Source organism: Mauremys mutica, chromosome 9 (assembly GCF_020497125.1).
Source record: "Mauremys mutica isolate MM-2020 ecotype Southern chromosome 9, ASM2049712v1, whole genome shotgun sequence".
NCBI lineage: Eukaryota > Metazoa > Chordata > Testudines > Geoemydidae > Mauremys > Mauremys mutica.
Window position 1 is genome coordinate 26,914,391 of NC_059080.1, and position 27,382 is coordinate 26,941,772.

Below are 27,382 nucleotides of genomic sequence, written 5' to 3' on the forward strand. Positions count from 1 at the left end.
TATATAATTTTGCATTTTATTTGTATAGAGCCAAGTTGACTTTTCTATTGTAAAATACATTGCTTGCCAACTATTTCAACAAGGTGGTAGACTACAAAGGTTTCCATGAGATACCTAGTTCCTCTGAATACTTTCCCATTAAGTTCAGCTCTAGTGGTTTCTCATTCTACTCATGCTACAGATTTTAAAAACTATTTTTATCATTCATATGAATTGCAGCAAGAGTCAAAGACTATCAGTTTGTATGAAAGCATATACTCATAAAAGAACCAAGAGAAGTCTTCTTGCGATCTGGTTCTTATACCTTGTTATTTGCTACCCAAATTTCTCTTGCCATATAGGGAACTACTTATCTACACAGAGTCCAAAATTAAAAAGATTCTCCCCACCCATTGCAAGTATTAAGCCTAAAGCCACATTTAGCAGTAGAGAAAACAAATACTGTACTAATGTTTCACTTAGTATTAACGGTCAGATTTTTTACAGAGATCTTCCTGTAGCAAAGTTTATATTACAAAGAACAAATTTGATTCCAAAACCAAAAACCCTCTTCCTTTTCAAAGATTACTTTACTTTATAACTACTGTATTAAAAAAATACAGAGCCCTATTCTGCCAGCCTGGCATACAGCCCCACTGAAATTAATGGATTCGTTGACTATACAGAATAAGGCTCACTAATGTTTGAGTGCTACAGATTCTCTACAATAACTCAAATCCTGTCTCTGATTTTAAGACAGGCCAATCCGTACACTTACATTGCTTCATTCATGCTGTAATTCATCCCCCACATATTAACATTGGGCTGAAGATCACTGTCTAGCTGAAGAAGAGTGATAATAGATCATTCCCTCTAGTGCTGCCCTAGTTAATTAGCATTCATATACTTTTCAATAAGTTTGTTAAATACGAATTTTAGATAACATACCATTAGCCACATATCCCAGTTGAGGAATAAGTTGTTCATCCTTACAATTTTCACGTCCTGGTACAAGACGTTGGTATCTTGTGGGATGTGGATTTCCATCCACATCCACCAGGAATGGGGGAGGCATGAGATGTGGAGCCTGTTGGGTCTGTTCATCCAGCACATAGTTATTAGCATCACGGATCAGTGGTCGATAATCCGTATGGAAGAACATCTGATCTGGAATCTACATGAAGGACAATTTAGTAATAGGTGAGTGTCCACTAACAGCAGTCTGCTTTGGAATGGTTTCTGCACCCACAGAACACAACTCCGACACTGGGGGATCTGCAGAGCCAATTACATGATGAAGAACACAAATGCGTTCTATACTCAAGGCTTGAAAATTCTGACACCATGGATCAAACTTCAGCAGCAGGATATGCCAAGCGAGGCAGGAAGACTGCCTTGTAGCCCTTTCTAATGATTCTCCTTGGACAGCTTAAAGAATGACATTGGTGGATTCTGGAAGTAAGTGTGCAGTCCTCCACTCGCCATAATGAAGAGCAAATGGAGAAATAACAAAAATTAAACACGTAAGTAGATGGGGAAGAGAGTGAGAATGAGGTAGCCAGGTGCCAACAGAAGCTCAGAAGACCAAGTTTCACATTTCCTGTAAACTAAACATAATTGTATTCTAGGCTACAAAAAAAACCCCAAAGCCAAAACCACTACTGGTCCCACCACTACTCATATCCTAGAATGTATCTGAAAAGGCCTCATTTCATTTTTATTATGGCAGAGCAGCAGTTCTGCTCTATTTAAGGTTCAGAGTCACTGTTTAAAAGGCAACTATTTTAAGTGCACTAAAAATCCACATGCGGACTCAGAATGTCTTTAAATCCACATGCTGACTGTATCTCATGAGTGTGGGGTCCAAATTCAGGCTCATGTGTGCAAAGGGTTCCTGAGATACAGCCCCCCAAAATGGTGGCGTTTACAAAAATCACCTGGTGGTTCTAACTCCTTTTGCCCACACATGGGTCTCAGACTCAAACTATAGCTCTGATCCTCTCCAAACTGGTATCGCCCTTAGGAATTTATCTAGTGCTTGGACCCACTGCCCCTTTGGAGAAGCACATTTCAAAAGCTATTGAGGGTAAAGTAAACTCCAGGTCAGCATGAGTGAAACTAACATGCCAAAGAGAACAAAACCAGACCATGGTCCCTGGCAAAGCCAGAGGGCTTCCAGACAGTTATTACAAATGCTGGGAGGTGACATCCTATGGTCACTGAACCTGAGCTACACTCATGTACCACAAGGGCAAACCCTACCCGTGGCAGCTTCCAAGTGTGCCCTGTGCACGTTCCTTGCTCTTTGCCTGCATTCTGCAAAGGCTCTTTTTGGAAGTTTGTCACTGAGATGAATATATCTACTTTACAGAGCTCTAAAATCCACAAGGAGACACTGATTCTACTGCAGAAGCGTTGTCAAGGAAATTTGTGTTAATTAAACAGAGGAAAGATGAATGACTCTAGTAAGCAGTTAGGATAATGCACTCCTGTCTCAACCTTCTAAAAAATGGGACTACGTGGGATCAAAGAAAAGTTGCTCATAAGATTTTCTGATTCTTATAACTATTTTGGTGCAGAGCTAAGGAATAGAGGGGGATCAGAGCAGAGTGGGGGAATGCAGGGCTGTGTTAGAGCAGTGCACGAGGTGTGGGGAATGCCCTTTGCCAATCTTCATCCCTTAGTGCTGTGCTCTTACACGGCTACTGAGGAGCCAGCACACCTCGATAATGACCCTTATTAGCGTAAGGCAGTCTTTCCCAAACTTGGGATGCTGCTTGTGTAGGGAAAGCCCCTGGCAGGCCGAGCATGCTCCAGGCCAATGGGAGCTGCTGGAAGCGGCACGGTCCATGGGACGTACTGGCCACCACTCCCAGCAGCTCCCATTGGCCTGGAGTGGCGAACCGCAGCCAGTGGGTGCCGCCATCGGCCAAACCTGCAGATGCGGCAGGTAAACAAACCGGCCCGGCCTGCCGGGGCTTTCCCTACACACGCGGCGTCCCAAGTTTGGGAAACACTGGCGTAAGGGAACATCCAAACACTATGTTTTTGAAAATCTAGTTCAATGGTTAGAGCTCTGACAAATAACTAGGGTTCCCAAAAGAGTAGCTTTTCTATGATCCCTCAATGAATAAAGGATCATCCTCAATAGGACCTTTCCCTTCTGAGAGCTCAGAAGCACTGACTGAGCAGAAACAATAAGGAGGGGAAGCTGGAATTCATCTTCTTTAGTAACATACTTTGGAGGAAGGGAACTGGAGCCATCTGTGCCCTCCCTCCCTAGCTAACTGTGGCTGCTCAACTAGGTTAAAGGAGCAGGCGCCAAGGCTCACCAATAAGGGGGAAGGAATCCAGAACTCACCACCTTCTGGATTTTTTTTTTTTTTTTTTTTATAATTGGAGATATACCAATCTCCTAGAACTGGAAGGGACCTCGAAAGGTCATTGAGTCCAGCCCCCTGCCTTCACTAGCAGGACCAATTTTTGCCCCAGATCCCTAAGTGGCCTCCTCAAGGATTGAACTCACAACCCTGGGTTTAGCAGGCCAATGCTCAAACCACTGAGCTATCCCTCCCTCCTCCAGCAGTGAAAGGGGCTCCTCCTGTCCCTTCCTGCCTCAAAAACTTGCATGTCACTCCTCGTAGCCATGTCCCCATCTCTCCCCACAGCCCTTCCTAGTTTGCCAGGGCCATGGACTGAGCAGCAAGGCAGAGGGAGGAGCAGGTGGATATGTAGAGAGGCCTTGGAGGAACAGGTGCAGGGGGTGGTCAGAGATGGGTATGAAGAAGAAAACATTAGAGGAGTCAGAGCAGTGTAAGAGCAGCAGAGAGGCATCTGAGCAGTGATGGAAAATATGGGGGTACTGGGCAGTGTTCCCTCTAATTTTTCCAACCCATGTGTGGAATTAATTTTGTTATGTTCACCAATATGGAGGTGACGTCTGACACATCACCTTCATATTGGTGCACATAACAAAATTCATGTGGTGGGGGTGGGGCCGAGGGGTTCGGAGCGTGGGACAGGGCTCAGGGCAGGGGCAGAGGGTTGGGGTGCAGGGGGTGCAGGCTCTGGGGCGGGGATGAGGGGATTGGGGTGCAGGAGGGTGCTCCAGGGCTACGGCAGGGAGAGAGCTCTCTCTTCCCGCAGCAGCACCTGGGCTAGGCTGCAGGATAGGCACCCCTCCCCCGGCAGGTCCAGGCCAGAGCTGAGTATGGACCAGGGGAGGGGCACCGTAGCAGGTCTGGGCCAGGGCAGGGGTGCCCCGGGCCGTGCCAGAATTGGGGCCACGGCAGGTTCAGGCTGTGGCAGAATTGGGGCAGGTAGGGGTGCCCTGGCCATGGTAGGTCCAGGCCGCCCCAGCTGGGTTCAGGCTGGTGTAGGAGCACCCGGGCCACAGCAGGTCTGGGCTACAGCAGAGTTGGGGTTTGGGGAGGGGCACCCTGGCCAGGCTAGATTGGGGCAGGGGAGAGGTGCCCCCTCCCCGGCTGTGGCAGGTCTCTGGGCGGGTTCCCCGAGTGCCTGCACAGCGCTAAATAGGCTGCTGCGCAGCCGTGCGGTTTACAGGGAACTTAGGTCACAGTATTGCCACCCTTACTTCTGTGCTGCCTTCAGAGCTGGGCAGCCAGAGAGCAGCAGCTGTTGGCCGGGCACCCAGCTCTGAAGGCAGCGCCCCGCCAGCAGCCGTACACAAGTAAGGGTGGCAATACCATACCATTGCACCATTACTTCTGCGCGGCTGCCTTCAGAGCTGGAGGGTCGGAGAGTGGCGACTGCTGACTAAGGGCCCAGCTCTGCAGGCAGCAACGCAGAAGCAAGGGTGGCGATACCATACCATGGCATCCTTACTTCTGCACCATCCTTATTTCTGCGCTGGTGCTGATGGCGGCTCTGCCTTCAGAGCTGGGCTACCACAGCTGCCGCTCTCCGGTTGCCCAGCTCCGAAGGCAGCGCCATTGCCAGCGACAGCACAGAAGTAGGGACAGCAGTACTGCAAACCCCCTAAAATAACCTTGCACCTCCCACACACTCCTTTTTCTGTCAGGACCCCCTACAATTACACCCCCATGAAATTTCAGATTTAAATTGCTGAAATCCTGCAATTTACCATTTTAAAAATTCTGTGACCACAAAATTGACCAAAATGGACCTTGAATTTGGTATGGTCCTACTAATACTTCACATGTAAAAAGCTCTGTTTTCCCTTTTCTGTATCTTTAATAAAAGGTTTTAAAGGATTTTTAATTATACATATGCCATGGTACTCAGCCAGTGGTTTTCAAACTTTTTGTATTGGTGACCCTTTTCACACAGCAAGCCTCTGAGTGTGATCCCTCCCCATATAAATTAAAACCGGGGGTCATTTAATTTAATGGGGGCTCAGGGCTGTCAGCCCCACAAAGCTGAAAGCCCACGACCCCCATGTAACCACCTTGCAACCCCCTGAGGGGTCACGACCCCCAGTTTGAGAACCCCTGTACTAAGCAGGCTGAGGCCTCTGTATACCAAACCCTGTTTAACACTCTCATATGTTGGACAGTTCATGGCCATGTTAACACCTTTGTCTCTTTGGGTCCATTTATTTCAGGTAAATTAATACAAAAGCACTGTAGGACAAAGTCTAACATCTTCTCTTTCTTTAGACAAAACTTGAGTTTAGGATGGGTTTAGCAAAGAGGAGTTACCTACACCTGGCCTACATTCAAACATTGAGCCTAACTCCGCACAGTCCACCCCAGACTACTTTACCCATGCCCTGAGGATTACATCTGAGACATTGCCTTCATGTATCCCTCACTAAGCTGTGGAGACCAAAATCACATATGCCACCAAATGGCTGACAATCCCCCTGGCAAGAAGAGCCCTGTGCACTGCTACCGACACAAACTACAGAACTCAATGAAATCAGGCACACTTGATCTCTCAAGGTACACATGCACCTTTCCTCCTAACACAGTGACAGCTCTTCCAACCTGCTCCAATTGATCCCTGCTCCATTCAATACAGGTACATAGCATAGTGAATGCAACCAAAGTGCATGCAGATAAATGCCACAATACCTACTTGGAACATGACTACAAGAATGTGCCATTGTTTGTGTTGTTTTTCATGTATACTTCTGGCTCCATCCTACTGAACTATTCCCAGTAGCAACTACCAGCTCCAGAGGGCAGAGTTAAGGTTAAATTTCAGGAGTGCCTGTCCTCTATTTCCTAATTTTCAGAGGTCTAAGAAAAGAAATCTGGAGCATTTACTATATACGAGTTAATCTCATCACTTTCTTTGATGTAGAAAGAGGCATCACTGAACAATAATTATATAGTCAATTTTCTGTTCAGTTTCAACATGGAAGAAAGGATTTTATTGGATCTCACAGAACATGACACCAACTGACCGCCTACGTTGGAGAAAAGAACTTGTGTAAAATTTAAAAGAATAGAAGTGACACATTTTGATCAAATAAAACCCTTCTCTCTTCCTTAAGATGCCTACAGACCTTCCTTGGTGTTCTGAGTGCTTTTTCACAAAGTGACACTTTTCCTTTACACGTTAAGTTAACAACAACATGTAGTGCAGGCTTGCATCATTCTCTCCAGGTTTGCCAAACATCCTCTATTCCCACTACCAAAAGAAAATTTAGTGTGGGATATTTAAACACGTGCAGATTTTGATTTAGATAACCAGTGACTGACACATAATTCAAGTACCATTTAGAGCTCGTCATGAGAGAAGTACCATAAACAACACTTCCCAAACAAAACCAGCCCAAAATGCAGAAAAGTCTAAGATTCAGTCAACCCACCTTTTCATAATATTTATTGCATCCAAACCCAAATAATAGCAGATGCCCATGTGAGTCTGTGCAAGCAAAATGCTGTCCATCTGGTGAGAATTTGCAATCAAAAACAGCACCATGGCCTTGGCCTTCAATCTGTAACATACAAACACAGCATACCCATTTAAAATCATTTATTTTCTACACTAGCTTCAATATGACGATTTAATCTGCCCTGCTTCAGAGTCTTCAAATATCATTATATAACTGCACACATATTCTGTTTATAGGTCCCAGTTTAATGTAAGATCCATCTCACACCAATTAAATGGAATTTCACTAATTCCCCCCTTCCCATTTAGCTATTTTTTTTAACATTTACAATTCTCAGTTCAGTTTTAAATTAGTGTCCCATCTTTCCTAAACCTTAATGTCAAAACTTAATACCAACACCCTTAAGCTCCATTGTGAAAAAGTTGGTCAAAAACATTCCATTGACTTTCAGAGATGTAAACATGATAGATTACCAAATGACTTGGAATTATTCTTAAAGTAATTCTTAAAATCCTTCCTTCCTAAAGCCCAGTTTCATACAAGTGTGAAAATATTTTTACCATGTTAAAGTAATTGCGAATTTTTGTTCCTTTGTCAAGGTCCCAAACAAAAATGTTCCCATCATGACCTGCAGAAAGCATGATCCTTTGGTCAAATGGATGTGCTTCCAGAACAAAAACTTCATCATCATGACCCTGTGATGAAAGCAAAGTAGGAAAGGAAAGTAATGTTTCTATATAACAGCTCAATGTGCAACTAAATATTTATTTTGAGGTCAGTGATATGTAAGCGTATCAGATTAGAACTGTATCACTCTTCAGTCACTGTTCTGAGGACTTTTAGCTCCATTTAGTAAAATTCACTATCTTATAGTCCAGATTCCCAGCTGGGCAAAGGTAAAGTGAAGGCCAACAAAGAGGACAGTTGCAGCTCCCTGATCTTGGAGCTACTTTAATACAAGCTGGCTATGACCCTAAGAGGCCCTTCTGTCGGCCAGCAATTGCTGGAGAACAGCAGCACCGTGATAATTTCCTCTCTCTCCATAATACACACTCCTTAAACCAGGACTCAGGAGAAGCATACAGCTGACTTACTTCAGAAGTAAGACATTACTTAGTGCCTGGAAGGATGGCAGACTCCACCCCTTAATCTTGTTCTGGTCAAGAAGTACAGAATTTTGAAATATACACTGGATTTTTACTCACAGATAAACTATGAAGAAGCTGTCCCGTGGTCGAGTTCCATACTTTCAAAAGGAAGTTGTTGACCGCAGTGATGACAGTGGTATCATATCGATCCCAAGCCACCATAGTAACCTTCAGTTTAGTTACTTTGTCCTCCCCAGATACCAAGCTGTTACTGTGGAAATTCATAATTGAAAAATACAAATCATACCTCAGTAACTATAGCAAAACCTCTCAGTAGCAATTCAATTGGAAATTAGTGGGAGATTGGCTGTCACCACTATATTGTACACCAGGGATTGGCAACCTTTGGCATGTGGCCCGTCAGGGTGTGGGCCGAGGGATGTGCTGGCCACCACTTCCCGCAGCCCCCATTGGCCTGGAACAGTGAACCGCAGCCAGTGGGAGCTGCGATTGACCGAACCTGCAGACGCTGTAGGTAAACAAACCGTCCCGGCCTGCCAGCAGATCTCCCTGACAGGCCGCATGCCAAAGATTGCTGATCCCTTTTGTATACTATTGGGTATTACAGGACAGTGAAGTTTGATTGAGTTTGAAAATAAATAATGGTTCATGCAATTCTAGAATATTTTGTTGTAGTGGAAGCAGAATACAGGAAATATTAAATACATTTGACATTAACCTTAATCCTTCACTTCTCTATTTGAGTAAAGCAGCTCTTACTATTATTAAACATTTACATTGCAGCAGCACTTACAGGCTGCAACCAGCTTCAGCTCCATTGCGTTAGGTGCTGTACAAACATATAATGAATGACAGACCTTGCCCCAAGGAGCTTACAAGTGAGGTAGGAAGAATTTCTCTCTCCTTAGTCTTAAAATAAATATTTGTTTTGAAACTGTGGAAATTTGAGAGATGCGTGCACATCCATGCAATTTATAAACATTTGGAATTCATAAACATATTTATTAAACTGTGGAAAAGTTGGTTCATATTGAAAGATTTTCACTCTCTTTGAAAAGCAGAAGTAGTTTCACTTCCTGTTCTGTGTAACAGATCAATCATTTTCCCCTTTTTCCAGTAGGCACTTTAAAAAAAAACCAAAAAACCCCACCACCCACCGCTGTTACGTGCTATAGTAAACTCCATCAGGAGTACCTACTGGTTAAATAAATCTAAATTACAGTTAGATGGCCACCTTAAAGATGTTTGGTGCTACACGTGTACCTTTTGAGATACATATCTATTTTCTGCAACAGCAGAGGGAAATGGACGGAACTGTGCAGCAGGTCTTTTCCATCTCTATTTTCTATGCCTGTGTTTGTTCTAATACTGGGCCACTTATTGAAGTCATTTGAAGAACATGCAAAAAAACCACTCAAAAAAATTAAAAACCCAACCAGCATATCAAATCTTACATCATGTTGCATCTCCAACAGGAAAAAAAAATGTTAAGAAACACTACGAAAACATTCAGATAAAAGTCTTATAACCATATTAGATGAAGCAATAAGAAATCCCAAAATATATTTTAAAAGGGACATAATATGGAAAAAAATAAAAGAACTAAGTTCAGACCTTTTCAGCATTTTTCTGCTCTCTGCCCTTTGTTTTCAACTATATAAGATGATTTTCAGAATGACCTCACACCCTTTTACTGAAAACATTCATTCACTAGCATTCTAACTGTAATTGCAGGAAATCTTCACTATACATTAATGATGGGGTGATCCATGGAAAATTATTGAATTCATATGATTCAACACCAAGATGAATCACAGGATGTACTTTGTTTATTTTTGTCAATTCTTAGTTTAGTTTTAATGTTTATTATAATACATCACAGTATATAATAAATATAATATGGCATATTTTGTAAAAAAATAAAAGAAATCTTTGGAATTTAAGGCCACACTACAGCAACTACAATTGAATCTTCACTGATAGGTGGGAGAGACCACACTTCTTTTGTGCATCTTATAAAATGTGCAGCTCAAACTGCACACAAATAAGGTTCCACTACAGCAGAGGTAGGCAAACTACGCCCCACGGGCCAGACCGTCCTGCCCGGTCCTTGAGCTCCCGGCTGGGGAGGCTAGCCCCCGGCTCCTCCCACGCTGCCCCCCCCCCCCCAGCCACATCGCCGTGCGGGCAGCGCTCTGTGCAGCAGGGTTGCGCGCTCCTGCCCGACCTTCCATGCAGTTTTGTAAAGCCAATGTGGCCCTCGGGCCAAAAAGTTTGCCCACTCCTTGACTACAGCTTCTTTACAAGAGAGAGAGACTAGTCAACATTCTAGTTTCTTATGTAAAATAGGAAGAATGTGCCATTAATGAGAGCGATGAAACTGTTGAGTAGATATGTTAATACAGATTAATTTCAAGGTTAATTAAAATGTTCAAAAGAATTGTGTCATTTAATGGACAAGGACACAGCACTTTCAATACACATCAAACTACGTGCACTGAGATTAATTCAAAATATAAAATACAACATTTTTCAAATTAGTTGCTGGAAAGGTTTTGTTCTTACACATAGATGATGGCACAATATAAATTAGTGTTTTGTTTTCTTTTACCCTGTCATTTTAGTAGCCATATCCAGGACTATACTCTTCCATTCCTGCTGCTGGTATTGCCATATTCTTGCGGTTCCATCTCTGCTCCCACTGACAAATCTTAAACTGTAGACAAATGTGGAAAAAATAAGTCACGTAATTTGTCAGCATCAAAGCCAGAGAATATTTAATCTTTCTTTATATTTTGCTTGTACATCTCTGTTCCAGAGTGTAATGAGAAAACAATGAGTTTATATTTTTTCTATTAGATATTGTACACAAGATTAATTACAGTTACAGCTAGCAGATGGCCTTGGAGCGAATTCAATGTTGTATTTCGTATAAGCTGCACTTTCTCTTTTTAATGAGACCAGATCATCCCTTGAAACAGTTTATAACGGCAGCAGAAAAGAAAATATATGGCCAGGTTCTACTATAAATGATACTGTATTAACATTTGTTCAGATTATGCCCAAATCTGCAAAAGAATAGTCCTGTTTGTGAAGATGAATGTACATAGCTTTATTTTTCAAACTATTTTAGGTTAAAATGTTAAATATTTAATAAAATGACACTCACCTACATAAAACTGTCATGGTCATCAATGAAACAATATTTAGTTTTTCTTGTCATAGAGAAATTCCCCAAGTATTGTACATTTAATTCAAGGATGCCCAGCAACATTTTTTACTCTTACGAAAAAAAAAAATCACCTGAAGCTTTCCGTGTAAAAATGCAAGCCTACAGAATTTTAATAAGTGATAGGTTCTTTTTTTTTTAAGTTTAATTTGTACTGTAATGGAGAAAGAAGGGAAAAACCACCTATAAATACACTTATGCTAGGTTCTTCCTTTATTTTGACTTTATTTTCTTTCAAGGACTTTTCATTACTCCTGTAATCTAAACAAGGGGTTGTGGAATTAAAAGCATCAATATAATAGGCTGAGTGGGTAATTTTCAAGGGTCTAAGTGACTTAGGACTTTCAATGAGACTTTTACACCTACATCACTTAGGCCAGATCTGCATTAGGAGCACTTTCCTAGTATAACTATACCAGCGCACTACACAAGCAAAGCACTCCTACGGTCTACATAGCTTATACTGGCAAAAAGGGCACAGTTCTGCCAGTATAAACTACAGTAGGAGCTTTTGCTGGCACAGCTACGTTGGTCAGAAATCACACCTCTTCACACCCCTGACAGACAGAGGTGTGCCAGCAAAGATTTGTAGTGCAGAGCTAGCCTTAGGAACTTTTGAAAATTCTACCATGGGCCTTTTGGTTTTATTCTCTAACTTTCCTCCAGTGTTTATCTTCTAGTTCAAACGGTCTTGCAGGTAGGGACAGCGTATATATTAGTTTTCTGCAGAGTGCCAGCGACGTTGTCAGAGGACAGCAAACAAATGTGAATAAAACATACCAAAGGAATGATAGCCAGGATATTAAGGTTTTAAATCCTGATCCTACAAAAGTGGAGCCAGTAGAAGGCTGGGGGTTTAGAGAGCAGATGCTGCATACGTATATTAACTACTTTACTTATTGTAATATGGATCCACAATAGAGTACACAGGGTAATATTCTTACTAAAAGTCTGTACCGGCATTCATAATAATTCATGCCAGACACACAAGAGGTATTTCAGCTTAGGAAATATTAAGACTGCTACACAATATTAAACTCTATTAATATGGTTCCTCCACACAATGACACTTGGGGAAAAAAGTGTACATAAATGACCAAAAAAATGTGGCGAGAATACTAAGCAATACATGGAGCATCTGTATTCTTGTGAAAATTGGACTGTAGTGCTCTCTGCTGCTGATTACAAGGAGAACAATTAACTGAGAGCTGCTTTTAGGTAAGTTTCAATATATCTGAAATGGGAGGGATGAAATATGCTTTTGTTTTAAATGAATTGTTATCTATTTTACAAACAGATGTAATCTGACATTTGTACATGAAGATAAACTGCATCTCCCACTCCTCTTGGAGCGTGGTCCTCTGCTTTGTCCTTTACATACAAACCAACACAAATCCCAAAGCCAAAAACATGGGGGATGGAGAATTTCCTGGCTACCCCTACACAGTACATCTTTCCCTACAGAACCTTCCAAAAGTTGAGATCAGCTAAGATGCTTCATTGAACAGCATGTACATCTGAATACATGGGGACGGGAGGCAGCATGTTTGTAACTAAAAATGTGCTTTTCTTGCATGATTTTCAGAACTCTGTTTTGCTGAACTTCAGGGCATGGGAAAGGACTATTTGCTTACTCAAGCCATTGCCCAAGATAGGCCTGACAGAAGAAATCAGACGTCAAGGAATTAGGTCAGATAGTTAGTAGCGGTTGCTGTTCTTGTCTTGCAGTAGCATATCAGCAGTTTTATCCGTTTGGAAAGCGTTTTAAAATATGCCAACTATTCACTTACAAAAAAACAACAGTAATGGAAATGCCCCCAAGAAGCCTATGCAATGAGGGCATATTTTTCTATTAAATCAGATACAAAAATAAAATAGCCCTCTTAATCCCAATATCTCTCTCTTACAGAAGTGAAATCAGTATATGATGGGGTCAGGACAAAAAGGGAGCCTTAGCTCTTAATTTAGCATTTCATATTTAGCAAAAGCAAGGAAATTAAGAAAAAAATAGAGTCTAAATTAAATTAATTGCCTTCCCACACCACCTTTAAAAAACAAACAAAGGGGAAATAAAACTGCCTTTTCATTCAGTATCACATTGGGTTCATGGGTTCTTTTGGCCAGCTGCACTGTTGATTGCATCACTAGGATGTTGATCCAAGCACATTTCTTTTGAAATCAAAGAATTTTGCATTGTGCCTAAATGCAAAGGGAGGATTGTGCAATGAATAGTGGGGGAAGAGGAGACAAGTAGCCTCCTCTTTTGTGTCTCAATGTAGAAAATGGGAAAAATACAGCTCATCTGAATTCAAGAACTACATTAACAAAGCACAAATGCCAGTGGTAGCTTCTCCAAATAGGGGCTGTGGTCATGACCTCACCTCTTCTGAAATAGCCATCAAAGCTGGCTGACCATTGCAAGAGTGGTACAGTAACCACTCTCCTTGTGCTCTCTGGAGTTCCAGGAAGCACTGATCCTGCTTTCTGTAAGAAACCTTGTTGCTCTAAGGCAGTGGTTCTTAACCTTTACTGCAGCCTGCACCTCTTTGGTTTGCAAAACATGTTCTCGCACCTCTTATAAAAAATCATTGAAGTAGGTCAGTTCTTTAAACCTAGATATATTTTTTGTTTGTATATTACAGTAATTGTTAAAAAAATGTATCATGTTAATAAATACATAGGTTTGAGGAAACAAAGTAGTTGTACTGACGTGCCTGAACTTAATTTGTGTTTTTGATGATTTACCTTCTAAAAAAATCTGACATGTCTCGCACCCCCGGTTAAGAACCACTGCTCTAAGGGTATTAGTCTGCACTAAAGCAAACAAAACCCTCACAACTTGCATATTTTTAAAAACTTGCTCTAATGTGACTAAAGCCACAGAGCTGACAATCTAGATGCCATGTTTTAACCTGATGCAATTTCCGGCTGAAAAGTTATTAATGTTAGGAGATGTACAGAAACCTAGGCTTACTGGCACAGTTGGTCCTACTAGAATTAAAAAAATACAGACATGTCACGCAATGTGAACCTAATCCTATAAGGCATGGAACACCTCCCATGAGATGCTTAGAATCCTCAATTCCTGTTAAACTCAATGAAGACTGAGGGTGCTAAGCACTTTGCAGCATCACAATCCTCTAAAGCATGATGTCAAGTTTACTTGCTGGGTAACCTGTGTATCCATGATAATTCTACCATTTTTGTTAATCTTTCATTTATGGCCAGATTCCAATACCCTTAGTCGCGTGGAATAGTACCACGTTCCATGAGTATGATGTTCATCTTAGAAAAGAGGTGACTCCGGGGGGGTGGAGGGGATGTGATAGAGATTTATAAAATCATGCATGGTGTGGAGAAAGTGAACAGAGAAGTGTTATTTACCCCTTCACAAAATACAAGAACCAGGCGTCACCCAATGAAATTAACAGGCAGTAGGTTTAAAACAAATGTAAGGAAATATTTCTTCACACAATGCACAGTCAAGCTGTGGAATTATTTGCCAGGGGATGTGGTGAAGGCCAAAAGTTCAACTGGGTTTAAACAAAAAAAAAAGAGAGAGAAATGGATAAGTTCATGAAGGATAGGTCCATTCATATCTATTAGCCAAGCTGCTCAGGGACACAATCCCTTCTTCTGGGTATCCCTAAACTTCAGACTGCCAAAAGCTGGAACTGGATGACAGGGGATGGATCATTTGATAATTGCCCAGTTCTGTTCATTCCTTCTGAAGCATCTGGAACCAGCCACTGTCGGAAGACAGGATACTGCACTAGATAGACTGTTGTTCTGATCCAGCATGCCCATTCTTATTGTTTTATGTAATCCCACTGTACTCAATAACGCTACATGTGGAGTACAAGTCTACTAAACAGAAATAAGGATATGGAACTGAGCACCTGATTTTTTTTTTCTAAACCATAAAAAAAAGAACTTACTATTTTTAGTGGTTTACTCCTGAGGGAATTCTGTGCCACCGCGCAATGCAGAATTTGCGCAGAAATAATATTCTGCACAGAATTTAATTTTTCCCCACAGAATCGGTGATGCATAACTGCTGGCCAGTACTAGGGGCCATTGGACCCAGGAGAGCCAGGCAGGGCCGCCCAGAGGATTCCAGGGGCCTGGGGTCTTCGGCAGCGGGGGGCCCTTCCGTTCCAGGACCCGCCGCCGAAGTGCCCCGAAGACCCGCGGCGGGGGCCCCCCCGCCGCCGAATTACCGCCGAAGCGGGACCCGCCGCCGAAGTGCAGCCCGGTCTTTGGCGGTAATTCGGCGGCGGGGGAGGGTCCCCGCCGCGGGTCTTCGGGGCACTTCGGCGGCGGGTCCTGGAACGGAAGGGCCCCTCGCCGCCGAAGACCGGGCTGCGCTTCGGCGGCGGGTCCCGCTTCCCCCCCCGCCCCGGCCCCAGCCTCTTACCCCCGGCTCCCTCCTCACCCGGAGTCTCAGCGCCTCGCCGGAACAGCCGCAGCGTGTGGCCGGCGAGGCCTGAGCTCCGTCCCGCTCAGAGCCGCGTGGTGAGGGGGCGGGGCTGGGAGCTCCAGGCCGAGCGGAGGGAGCTGAGCTCAGCCCGGAGCTCCCAGCCCCGCCCCCGACCACGCGGTTCGGAGCGGGGCGGGGCTCAGGGACTCCGCCGGAGACACGGCGCTTGATGCACTGAGGCTCCAGGAGAGGGGTGGAGGCGGGAGCCTCCGCTGTTCTCTTGGGGGCCCCTGCGGAGCCCGGGGCAAATTGCCCCCTTTGCCCCCCCCCCTCTGGGCGGCCCTGGAGCCAGCTCTGGCAAAGGGTGAGGAAGGGCAGGGCTGCACCATTTCCCCTGGCAGGACAGCAATGAAGCTATGCAGAGCAGAGCCTTCAGCTGAGCTCAGGAGGGATGTGTGCGTGCGCAGGCTTCTGGTCTGGGGAGCCCCACGCTGCCCCCTCCAGCATCCCCCAAATATCCTCTCCCAGTACACAAACCCCTCCTGCACCCTAAATACACCCTCCAGCATCCCCCAAACATATCCCCCCTCCAACTCCCCTTCTCCCGGCAGCTTCCATTATTTGGGAAGTTGAAATACAGTAATCCTATGAGAGCAGGGTGAAAAAATGAGAATTGAGTAAAAGACTGGAGGCGCAGAGTTTTCCCCCAAGATGTGCCCCACTGGCACGTGACACACCCAGACAGAGGCACCTGACAAAAGAATAACAGAGAAATGGGACTTGGGCAGTCGTAGAGGTTTCTTTAACTCTCTACTCCTGGGGGAATCTTTTTTGTTGTCTATATTGTTGCAGACATACTTGCTGACAGGTATTTTGAAATAAATTACCAAAATAACTGAAACTGGCATGACTATACTGAGTTATGACAAAATATGCAGAATTTTTAAATACTGTGTGCAGAATTTTTAATTAATTTTTTGGTGCAGAATTCCCCAGAAGCAGTGGTTACACTAGGAGACATGGAATCCAGACTCAGGTCTGCCACTGGCTCGCTATATAACCTTGGACAAGTCAATTAAAATGAGAGGACCCTGTGTAAAGTATGACTACTGTTATAAAACAAAAGACTCTTTCTCAAAAAGTTGTTTGGAAAATTAAATACAATAACATGTCATACTGGAAAAAGCCCAGAATACATGCTTACCTGTCACCATTGTTACAGAACTGAACTGCAACTACTTTGTCCTAAAAATAAAACAAACAAACAAACAGAGCAGAAAGCATTTTGTAAGTCTGCAATTCTTTTTAGTTTTTTTTAAACTAGTCAAATTGGATCTTATAGAATTTCAGAATACAGAAGTAAAAATATTTCGAGTTAAATTTCCAGAAACAAATATTACTAGACATTATGATCTATACCATTAGTAAGTAGTAGTTATTGTACTGCCATTGGAGCAGCCTGGGAAGGAAACCGGCTTAGGAAATCACAATCTCGCTACTAAACTCCCACCTATTCTTGTGAGGGGGTGTGCTGCAAAAGATGTATATTTGTCACATCACACACTCCCAGATGTGTTGATGTAGCTATACTGCCATGAGCATTAGGTGGAATCAAGGCTGGGAGCCTGTATATTTTATGAACTCACAATAACTGGGGAATTGCTAGGACCAGAGCCTTTCTCAGCTACTTAGGCCCAGTGAGTGCCAACTCCCAAGGAGGCTGGGGAATACTGTATTTTAGTTCAAAGCCATAACGGTTGCTGGTGTTTTGGGACCGATTATTTCAGGATGTGAGATCAATTTATTCCTCAAATTTCAACCAGGAGTTAGAACAATTTTTGAATTGTTCAGCTAGACACATTATTACAAATTTGTTCACAATTCATATTTTTTATTAATATTTCATGCAAACAAGAGTCAGCTTATGGATTGCTCACATAACATGTTGGCCATGGGCCTCTTATTATTCACCATTCCTGACTGCTTATTTTAATCATATGGTTTTGATTCTGTTCCCTGACTGGATGACTATAATTAAAAGAAAAATAATAATGAAGATTTATCCTGAACAAGTCCCTGATGTTTCATCCTTTCAGGAACATGCTGACAGCAGTTTGTAGAGTTAAGAGGAGCAAGGTTGAGGCTATAAAGCAAAGAGCAGTAACCATATAGAGAACATGTGATGTTAACATGCGCTGTCCAACCACTAAGCACACTGCCAGGGCTCAATATCAAACGGGTATTAAGAAATGTTCTAATGCTGGGTTTAGCAATTTCCATCAGCCTTCATCGAAATTCATTAGTTATAACAAAAGCCACTGAGACTCATAACTTCGTTAAAGGCAGACTGATATTTAAAACATTTTTCAAAAAATGCTCTTTGTTAAAACATGAAATAAAAAAGGATTTTCATTAATCTTTTTCTTTCAAAATGAAACCACACTTGTATGCTCTGTTTGATTTCACACCCTAAAACCAGAACACTTGTTCTCTCTCATTACAGGCGTTTCTGATCTATATCAATATTAAAGTCAGATACTTAAAAATAAAATGAAGGGGTGAGGGTGTAGTCAGGTAGCATAGGGGGTCCAGGTTTGGTTTTCTGCTTTGCCACTGACCTCCCGTGCGACCCTGGGCAGGTCACTTTGCCTTTCTGTGCCTCAGGTCCCCATCTGTAAGATGGGAATAATAGAATCATAGAACAGAATAACAGGACTGGAACAGACCTCGAGAGATCTTCTAATCCAGTCCCCAGCAGGATAAGTATTAACATCCCTGGCAGGTTTGTTCGTTCAATAGCACCTCCCTACCTCATATGTTTGTTGTAAAGATAAATACATTAAAGATTGTCATGTGCTCAGATACTAAGGTACTTATACGGCCCCCATCACCAAAGATAGACAGAAAATTGGTCCAACAGGATTTACAAGACCAAACCTAAATACCCAAGGTGAGTTAAAAATGGAAAGATTTAATTTCTCTTTCAGCTCTTACCGTATGGGACTCTAACTCAGCAATTTTCTCTGGCGATTCCAAGCCCAAATAATATATTCTTATCACATGGTCAGTGCTACCTGTTGCAATGAACATGCCACCTGAGAAAGACAGTATTTTCTGTGAGAAGAAAAGCCACTAAAGGAACTAAAAACTTTGTGAGCATGGTGTTACTGCTAGAGCAGCATAATTCACAGTTTAAAATTGAGGATTTTCAGTCGAATTAAACTTGTTCATAAATATGTAATCTTGGCTTAAATGTTTCCCTGATCTGCACCTTCTGAGACCATTTACACTTCAAGTATCTCCTTACTGCTAAAGAAGGGTTAAAATTACTGGACCTGTTACTGAACAAACAAGGATAACATTTCAAAATACAGCATTCAGTTACAGCAAGTCTACCACAGTTCTATCAGCCTGACCAATACACAGAAATAAAAGGCAAAGAATGGTTTGCAAATCTCTAGGCCCAAATTTAGTAAAACACTTAGGACTTAAGCAAATTCTTATTGAAGTGACTTCACATGCTTGTTGAATCAGGGCCTGACAGCATAAACTATTTTCCTGTAATGATTGTTCTCCGATGACAGTGTCACACAGAGAGTCATTATTCAGTACGGGATGCCTGACTTGTGACAGTGACTTTCATGGGGGGGAAGGCACGGTTAGTGTGGACCTGAAACAGGCTAGCAATTTCACATAAAGATAATTACAGGTAAATGATTTTGTTTCACTCTGTGGGTAAGTACCACAACAAGATATCTTCTCTCTTGCAGACTACAAGGCCGGATCAAAACAGGGAAACAGACTTTATATCTTGAAAGACACAGCGTGACAAGAAAACATACATTACCACAAAAAATGGCCCTGTGACTGAAGTGTTATTGAACCAAGTCCCTGACATTTGGGGATTAGTTTTGTTACTTATAATCTACAATATCATCTATGCTACATGACAAACTATTACACACAAAAAATGTCAAAAGAACATTATTCAGGATGCAAAGTCAAGGACCCAAAAGTTAGGAAATGCCCAAGTTAAGGAGGCCTGTACAACTTTAATTCAGCACCTTGAGCATCTGCATGATGACACAGTCTAATTAACTAAATCATGTACTTCCCCCCCCCAGATTTGGCCAAATTTGGGCAGATTTTCACAGGGATAGGAAAAGGAACAGCTCTGACACAGAGGCAACACCACTGCTAAATTTCAATTCTGCGCTCCAAATTATGGAGGGGCATGAGAGAGCTTTTCAACAAAAAAGTCACCAGAATTTTTTTTACATGGGCAAAATACTGTATTTTTCCCCAGTCTCATTCTCAGAAACGGATTAATTATGTTGGCTGAAATTTAAAAACACCTAAGGACACAAAATTTAAAATTTAGCAAAGTTATAAGCAACAGAAAAATAAAATAGGATCTTATAATGGGAAGTGTCAGACTATCATAATAGTAGGCAGTGCTCCCAGCTCTGCCTATGATATCTATTATAGGGAACACACGTGATCTTTTCAATATCAAACTGTTTTCTATCCAATTTCAAGTTCATAGAATGCTCTTTAAAAGTATAAAGATTTAAAAAAGGGAAAGGAAGGTAAAAAAAATACGTTTTCTTTTGAACCACAAAATGTTGGACAAAGCCATGAACACAACAGTGACAGGAAATACAAGCTGAGAACAACATGACTTCTCAGTTTGGAAACAAATCTTATTTATAAAAATAAATAAATAAATTAGAAAACCCTGGACCCTTATCCAGGAATGAGTTAGAGTTTGACTCAGAGTTTTATAACACTACCAATGTCACAGACCGGATCTAAATAGTAATTCCTTTACATTATACTGCAATAAAGAGTTTAATATTAAGATAAATTTAAAAGGAAATGGAGTTTCTTTTCTACCAGCCACCATGCTGAAGCAAAATTCCCTCTGAAGTCAATAGGTGTTATTTCTAAATATGGACTTTGTGATTTGACCATATGAAAAATTAATGCTTCCCAATTATAGATTTCCACCCCCACTTTCCACATGAGGGAAAAATTAAGCTAATCATCTTTCCTACTGAAGAATTAGCCAATTTAAATGTACAAATTGCCACTGAATATTTAATTTAAATCACTTTGTTTCCCCCCAAAAAATCTCAGATCATTAGCAAACTTTCTTCTATAGAATATCAATCTATTCCCAGATATATTGTCTTCATTATTTTTCAGTAGCTACAGAGGACCAGAGATTGTTTTAAAGCTAACCTTCATTTTTTTTATATGTACACACACACACACACACACACACACACACAAAAACTGAAGCGCTATTTCTTGACTTCTATACATACCAGAGCTGAAAGATGAACAAGATATCTGAACCCCAGGCCTGGATCTCTCAGCAAATTTCACAGGGCGATCCCTAAATGCAAGAAAATAACATGACAATTTTAATTTTATGACCTTATCTTCATGTCCCCTAAGAAGAGCAGTATCAGAGTAACTCTGTGGTTAAAATTAAGGTCAGTGTTTCCAGTTTAAGTTCTTTTATTACAGAATTTGTAACTTGAAGTTTGCCATCAGCTAAATACCCTTAAAATCAGATTAATAAAAAAGCAAAGAATCCTGTAGCATCTTATAGACTAATAGTCGTATTGGAGCATGAGCTTTTGTGGGTGAATACCCACTTCGTTGGATGCATGTATTCCGACAAAGTGGGTATTCATCCATGAAAGCTCATGCTCCAATATGTCTGTTAGTCTATAAGGTGCCACAGGACTCTGCTGCTTTTACAGATCCAGACTAACACGGCTACCCCTCTGATATTTAATAAAAAAGTAACTCATGCTTTCTACTTTTAAGAGTTAAAAAGGTCTTTTAACCCTTTTAAATGTCTTTGTTTATAGTCAACAAGCCAAACACTTAAAATAGAAACTGACAAGTCACCAGCCTGTAGCATATCATCAAGCCCATACTTTTTAGGGATGAAATTCTGTATAAAGAGGTGCACATCTCCAATTAAAGTCAATGGAATTTGCATTCCTGCACATTTTAGAGAAGAATTTGGGCCTAAACATACAGGCCTTGGGCCTAAAAGTGAGGAAAACATCCCACAAAACTATAGCTTGCGAAGCATAGAGCAAAGAACTCAGGGACCAATCCTTTGCAGACCCGTGGAAGTCACAGCACACGTGGAGAAAGCACACCCCCTAAGATAGCTGCAAAGGCTTATGTGGCTACCCCCGCTCGCCGCTTCTCACACTCCACACTGTCCCAAAGAGCAGTATGGCAATCGGGCACTGGGGAATTGCAGATTGAGTTCTTCATTGAAAGCATCATGCCAACCAGGCAAAGGAATAAACAGCAAGGGAAACTGCTCTCTTTTCATTTATCTACCCCAAAAAGAACACACACTTTTCTCCACACACATCTCACTGCCCCCTCTCTGGTTCCACATGCTTCAACACTTTCTAAAATAAGTTAACATAAATTACTTCTTTAACTGAATGATACAGTTATAAACACCAAAATGAGCTTACTTAAATTTAATTGTATTGGCATGCCACTGCCAGAAACAGATTGCTCCATCAGCACCAGTAGAAGTGAGGTATCGGGTTACTCCTTTTCTTGCTGGAGAAAACTAAAAATACAGTTATGGCAGTTAAATCAGCTGACTTCCCTGCCCTCTTAAATACAGATATCTTATGAAAAGAATCTACTTGCCACTGACAGTATGAACTTTCTCTGACTGTAAAAAAAAGACTAAACACACATTGCTCCAAAATTTAAGCTTTCATAAAAATCAAACAAAGGAAGTGGAGCATGTGTATGTTTTGAGTAGCGAAGGCACTCAGAAGCTAGGAGGCCGGGAGAAGGTAAGAGTAGCCTAGACCGTCCTTTCTTACAGAACAAGGTAAGAGAATGCTCCTCCTTTCCAGCAGCCGAGATTTATCTGACACACATTAGCAGAGACTGATAGAAAATTGGACACTGGATCCAGTATGATCCAGGATAGCACCCTGGCAGGAATTTGAGCACCCTCCCACTTCCCAGCAGGTTGGTTGTTGGTTTTTGGGGGTTTTTTGGGGCGGGGAGGAGAGGGGGAATGATACTTTTCACCAGGGTGTCACCCTGTGGCCACGGGTTTGTCTTTGGTGACAGTCTGGATAGGAAGTTTAATGCTCTTGAAACTAAGTATCTCGTAAATTGCTTAAGCTCTGCTTATAAACAATAAAACCAATTTAAAACAGCATACATTCTTTACAGAAATGGTAAACTTGTATAAGAATGTCACAGAAAGCTATTACAACCAGTTTTTGCATTCTGTACGTGTATGTAAACCTCCAAAGGAGCTACACATTTTATGATTCATTATAACACGGTGAAAAAAGTCAAATATTTTAAATGAAAACCATTGACTCAGAAGTAAAAAACTGACTTTCTTTGGACACAGAGTTCTGAAACATCCAACAGTTAATGAATAAACTCCTGAATGAATTCCAGTTTTCAAATTATGTGTTCATATTTATGTGCTCCTTTCAACATCCACCTACATGAAATTGTATCAGTGTAAATTAGTTGTTTCCATTTATAACCCAGTAGCATAAGGCTCAGTCTGCACTGTGCCTCCTCCCATATTAGGGAACTGTGTTTGAACTTGGTTTAAACATGGTGCCAACTACAACAATGTAACATGATTTCATCGGCTATTACAGACTACACTGCCACTATAGAATGGAACTGCTGGTAACGTAACGGAGGATGTAACAGTGCAAGTACTACCAGAGCAGTTTGCATACAGTGACCATGCTATTTCAGTTCTGCCCCTTATCCGCACTTGCATGTGCCACACCATTGCAGTTATACTGCCCTCTGTCTACATATGCCACAGTTTCCAGCACAGCTCCCTGAAGTTCAGATTAAGATATATGCAAATCAAATGCAAGTGATCTGCAATAAAAAGCTTTTAGCAAACAGATATTTTTTGAAAAAGTAAATAAATCTCTAGGAGCGTCCATTTAGTTACAGCCCTCTGTGCAGACTGCCAAAAGGGTGACAGTTGTGATGACAGCCTTTGAGATACCTGATCACTAGGAACCACACAAATCAATGGATTTTACACAAACCACAGAAAAGTGGTTACAGGGCAACAACTTTAGGTCACTCTCAAGCTGAGGCAGATCTGAACTGCTGACTTAGATGTGAAAGAGGTCTGCTTCCCACTGCTACTCCACACCCTTCCCCACCATTTTAAAAGCCACTTGGGAATCTGGAGCAAGTGTTATCCCTTACCTGTATGGACGTAATGGAAGCTGAATGGCCCTGCAGCACTGCAACTGGTGCACAGGTTCGAAGACACCATACTCTGACTACCTTATCACAGCTGCCTGCAGCCAGCAATGTGTTTTCATAGTTAACAGCCATGTCAGAAATTTCAGCCGAGTGTCCTCGCAATGTTGAGAGCAGACGACCGTCATCTGTAGCCCAAATTTTCACCAAACAATCATCTGAGCCCTAATATTACACAAATACAAAGATTAGGCAATGATATTTCTATATATTTTAGACAGATGAGAATCCAAAACAAAACAACAGTCGCTGGGCCATGACTGCAAGAAATGACTACAAGAGGGCTCCAACGAACATAAGAGTCTAAGCTCGTGGATGCCTTTGCAGGATCAGGACTTTAAATATTTCTTAAAATGACAAAAATATCTGAACATGGAACACAGAGGGAAGACTACTAATGTTAATGTTACCTTCTGCAATATGATCAGGTCAGCAATAACTGAGGTATATATAGGAACCTACCACATATATTTTCAATCATTTTATTCTATATAATAAAATCATATACACATCACATTTGTGGAAATGATCCGTATCTGATAGACTAAAGACCCACATGAAGTTTCAGAGCTATGTAATAAATACATTTATCTAAGGGGATCGCTGATCAAGAATCCATCCCTACCAGGATTTATTATCTAACATTCCAACCTGTGAGACGTTTCGTATACCTTCAATATTTTTAAATGAAACTTCAAATGTGGAATTTCTCCAACCAAATTACACCAACCAAGGTCTTGGGATAAGACTCAGCCCTGAGCCTCTGATAGTTTTTTGATACACAACAATGTCATGGAACACCTACAGCTTACACCGACTAGCTGGAGCGATGGTCATTCAGCTCTTCTGTAAACAGGACCAACAATATTGCACACACCTCCAAACAGTAGAAAAAGAGCTTCAAAACTTAAAAGAGGAGATTCCAGCACTCACTTCTAGTTCTGATAGAAGCTGTGGACTTTAAAATCATAACATTTTAATATACAGAAAAGCACTTAAGGTTGGGAGGTGGGTTTTGGTTTTAAAATGGTTCTCTGGCTCCCCCTGAATTGAGTATAATTGGACTAGTAATAACTGAGGCACCAAGATTTAGAGATGCAATGATACAAAAAAACCAAGCCACAACCTGTTTCAAAAACTCTTTTAAAGAGATTAATATAGGTTAGTGTTGTGTGCTAGAAAAGGTTTTATGACAACACAACATGCTCATGGCCTCACCATCCAGGAATGACATAGCCATCCCAATCTCATGCCAATGAAGCCTTTATCCAAACCACATCACCCTATATGACACATTAGACACATACACACTTCAAAATAATGGCCCAATGCAGTCCTAGCAAAAGCAGGTGTAGTTCCATGAAAGCTAATGGAGAAAAAGCTGCTCATCAGGACTGAATTTGGTCATTAAGGTAGTGTAAATAGGATTTCTCTTCTTTTTCATCCTTCTGACATGTACGTTGAATCCCAGGTATACTGAATTTGTTAAACACCTTTTTACCCAGATTAAACAAATATCATTACATATTATACTGACTACAAGACTTGACTTTACACTCAAAATAACCAACAACCCTGTGATAGAAACTGTAACACAACCAAAACTTAGGGCTCAGAGTTTATGGCCCTGTACACCACTCAGATAGCATAATCTAGACCAGGGGTCGGCAACCGGTGGCTCGCGGCTCGCCAGGGTAAGCACCCTGGCGGGCCGGCCCGGTTTGTTTATCTGCCGCGTCGGCAAGTTCGGCCGATCGCGGCTTCCACTGGCCGCGGTTCGCGGTCCCAGGCCAATGCGGGAGGCAGGAAGCGGCGTGAGCCGAAGGATGTTCTGGCCGCGGCTTCCTGCCTCCTGCATTGGCCTGGGACCGCGAACCGCGGCCAGTGGGAGCCGCGATCGGCCAAACTTGCCGACGCGGCAGATAAACAAACCGGGCCGGCCCGCCAGGGTGCTTACCCTGGCGAGCCACGAGCCACCGGTTGCCGACCCCTGATCTAGACACTAATACCCATCAGAAAAGTCCCCTGGTGCAGGGGAATTCTCTGCTGGGCATTACTGTTTTGGATTCAGGTCTGTGGCTCTGCCTCCCCAAAGCTCTGCTCAGCACAGGAAAGAATCTTGCCAGTACATTTTTTAAAGTGTAACCCAATATACTAGCACAATTGAATATAATGTGAAGTGTAATGGGGATTTACATTTAATTCCACTTAAGTGAATAAAATTTCAGAGATAGATGTGTTACATGACAACATGTAACTGCTGCTGGGAATACAGGCAGAAAAGAGAAAAGAAGATTAAAATAAAAACAGAAGGGTTTGTATTGATAATGTATATGTTTTTTCTACGGTGGGGGAAAAAGCTGCCTTTGAACATGGAAGTACAATAAAAACCTCACAAATTCAGATTTACAGCTGCAAGATAAACTGTGAATTAGCAACTCTTGTAGATTAGTAAGTGAATACACACAATAAAAGGCAAGGAATAACATGACAAAATATATTTTGTTCACTTATTTTGACAGCTGCAGTTTAGTTTTATTTTTTATACTTCATAGTATGCTAATAAATGTATGAGAGTAGTTTTTATTTTTTAAAGAAGCTAGATAATCTTAATAATGAAACTTTAGTAATAAGAGACCTCACTACAGCATCTGCTATCTAGTTTTTAATAAGAGATAAGGGAAAGACTGCCAGTTTCTCAACGTGTGTAGCTTAGCAAAATGCAGGCTAGTGAGGGACTTCTGTGAACAGTTTAAAAACAAACCAGACTCACTCAAGTAAGACGCATCTGAAGTATTTCCAAACCCCAGAATATCACAGGAATCTGGGACCACTGAGCAAGAAAGCTTATAAACATAACACATATTTATTGATACAAATCACAGAGCTTTGAGCTGTAAACAACTCCTATAGTTCTATATGGGGAAGTGGATAGTTGACTAATAGTTTCAGTTGCCTGTCCACTGATTCGGTGAGCTGTTCTAAAAAATACAAAGACAAAACAAGTATACTACACAGACTTTGCGCTTGGGAAGGTGGAAATTCTGGGAGAGGTAGTGCAGAAAGAGTTGAATTTCTAAGCCTTTCATAACCTTTGTTTTTATTTCTTCCTCGATGACAAAGTTCATTCTTTGTAAGCCAGGAAGACATGTTTAGGGCATCAAGGGAAAAAAATAATAAAAACAAACATTCAGTGATCCAAGATATTACAATTTTTAAACTCACTGTGAAAATTCGTCTCCCACTGCGGTCAAATGCCACACAATATACTGATGATAAGTGCCCCAGAATCCTCTTGTGCATCTTCATATGTTGATAGTTGGATGATGGGAATAAATGGTTGAAGCGTCCATATCCAGTTAATTGCTTGGCAGAAATTATATTTACTGGGGGAAAATAAAAAAACATAATCATCTCCTAAGACCTTGTTTGGCCTGGATTTTAATTTAAATATATCACATTTAGTAGGAAAGTATGATTCCACAGCTTTT

General features: G+C 41.7%; 1 protein-coding gene across 2 annotated transcripts in view; it reads right to left on the reverse strand.

Annotated features, from left to right (window-relative positions):
- The window catches only part of BRWD3 (bromodomain and WD repeat domain containing 3), a 90,423-nt gene that overhangs the window by 39,259 nt on the left and 23,782 nt on the right, over positions 1–27,382 (reverse strand). For both annotated transcript variants that reach the window (XM_045030120.1, XM_045030119.1), the window contains exons 7-17: positions 27,117–27,277; positions 23,835–24,056; positions 22,082–22,182; positions 20,894–20,964; positions 18,558–18,658; positions 16,768–16,808; positions 10,526–10,630; positions 8,011–8,164; positions 7,366–7,500; positions 6,779–6,907; positions 928–1,153 (exon numbers count right to left, since the gene is read on the reverse strand). In XM_045030120.1, the coding sequence (XP_044886055.1) occupies positions 928–1,153; positions 6,779–6,907; positions 7,366–7,500; positions 8,011–8,164; positions 10,526–10,630; positions 16,768–16,808; positions 18,558–18,658; positions 20,894–20,964; positions 22,082–22,182; positions 23,835–24,056; positions 27,117–27,277 (1,446 nt within the window). The remainder of the gene's footprint in view (positions 1–927; positions 1,154–6,778; positions 6,908–7,365; positions 7,501–8,010; positions 8,165–10,525; positions 10,631–16,767; positions 16,809–18,557; positions 18,659–20,893; positions 20,965–22,081; positions 22,183–23,834; positions 24,057–27,116; positions 27,278–27,382) is intronic.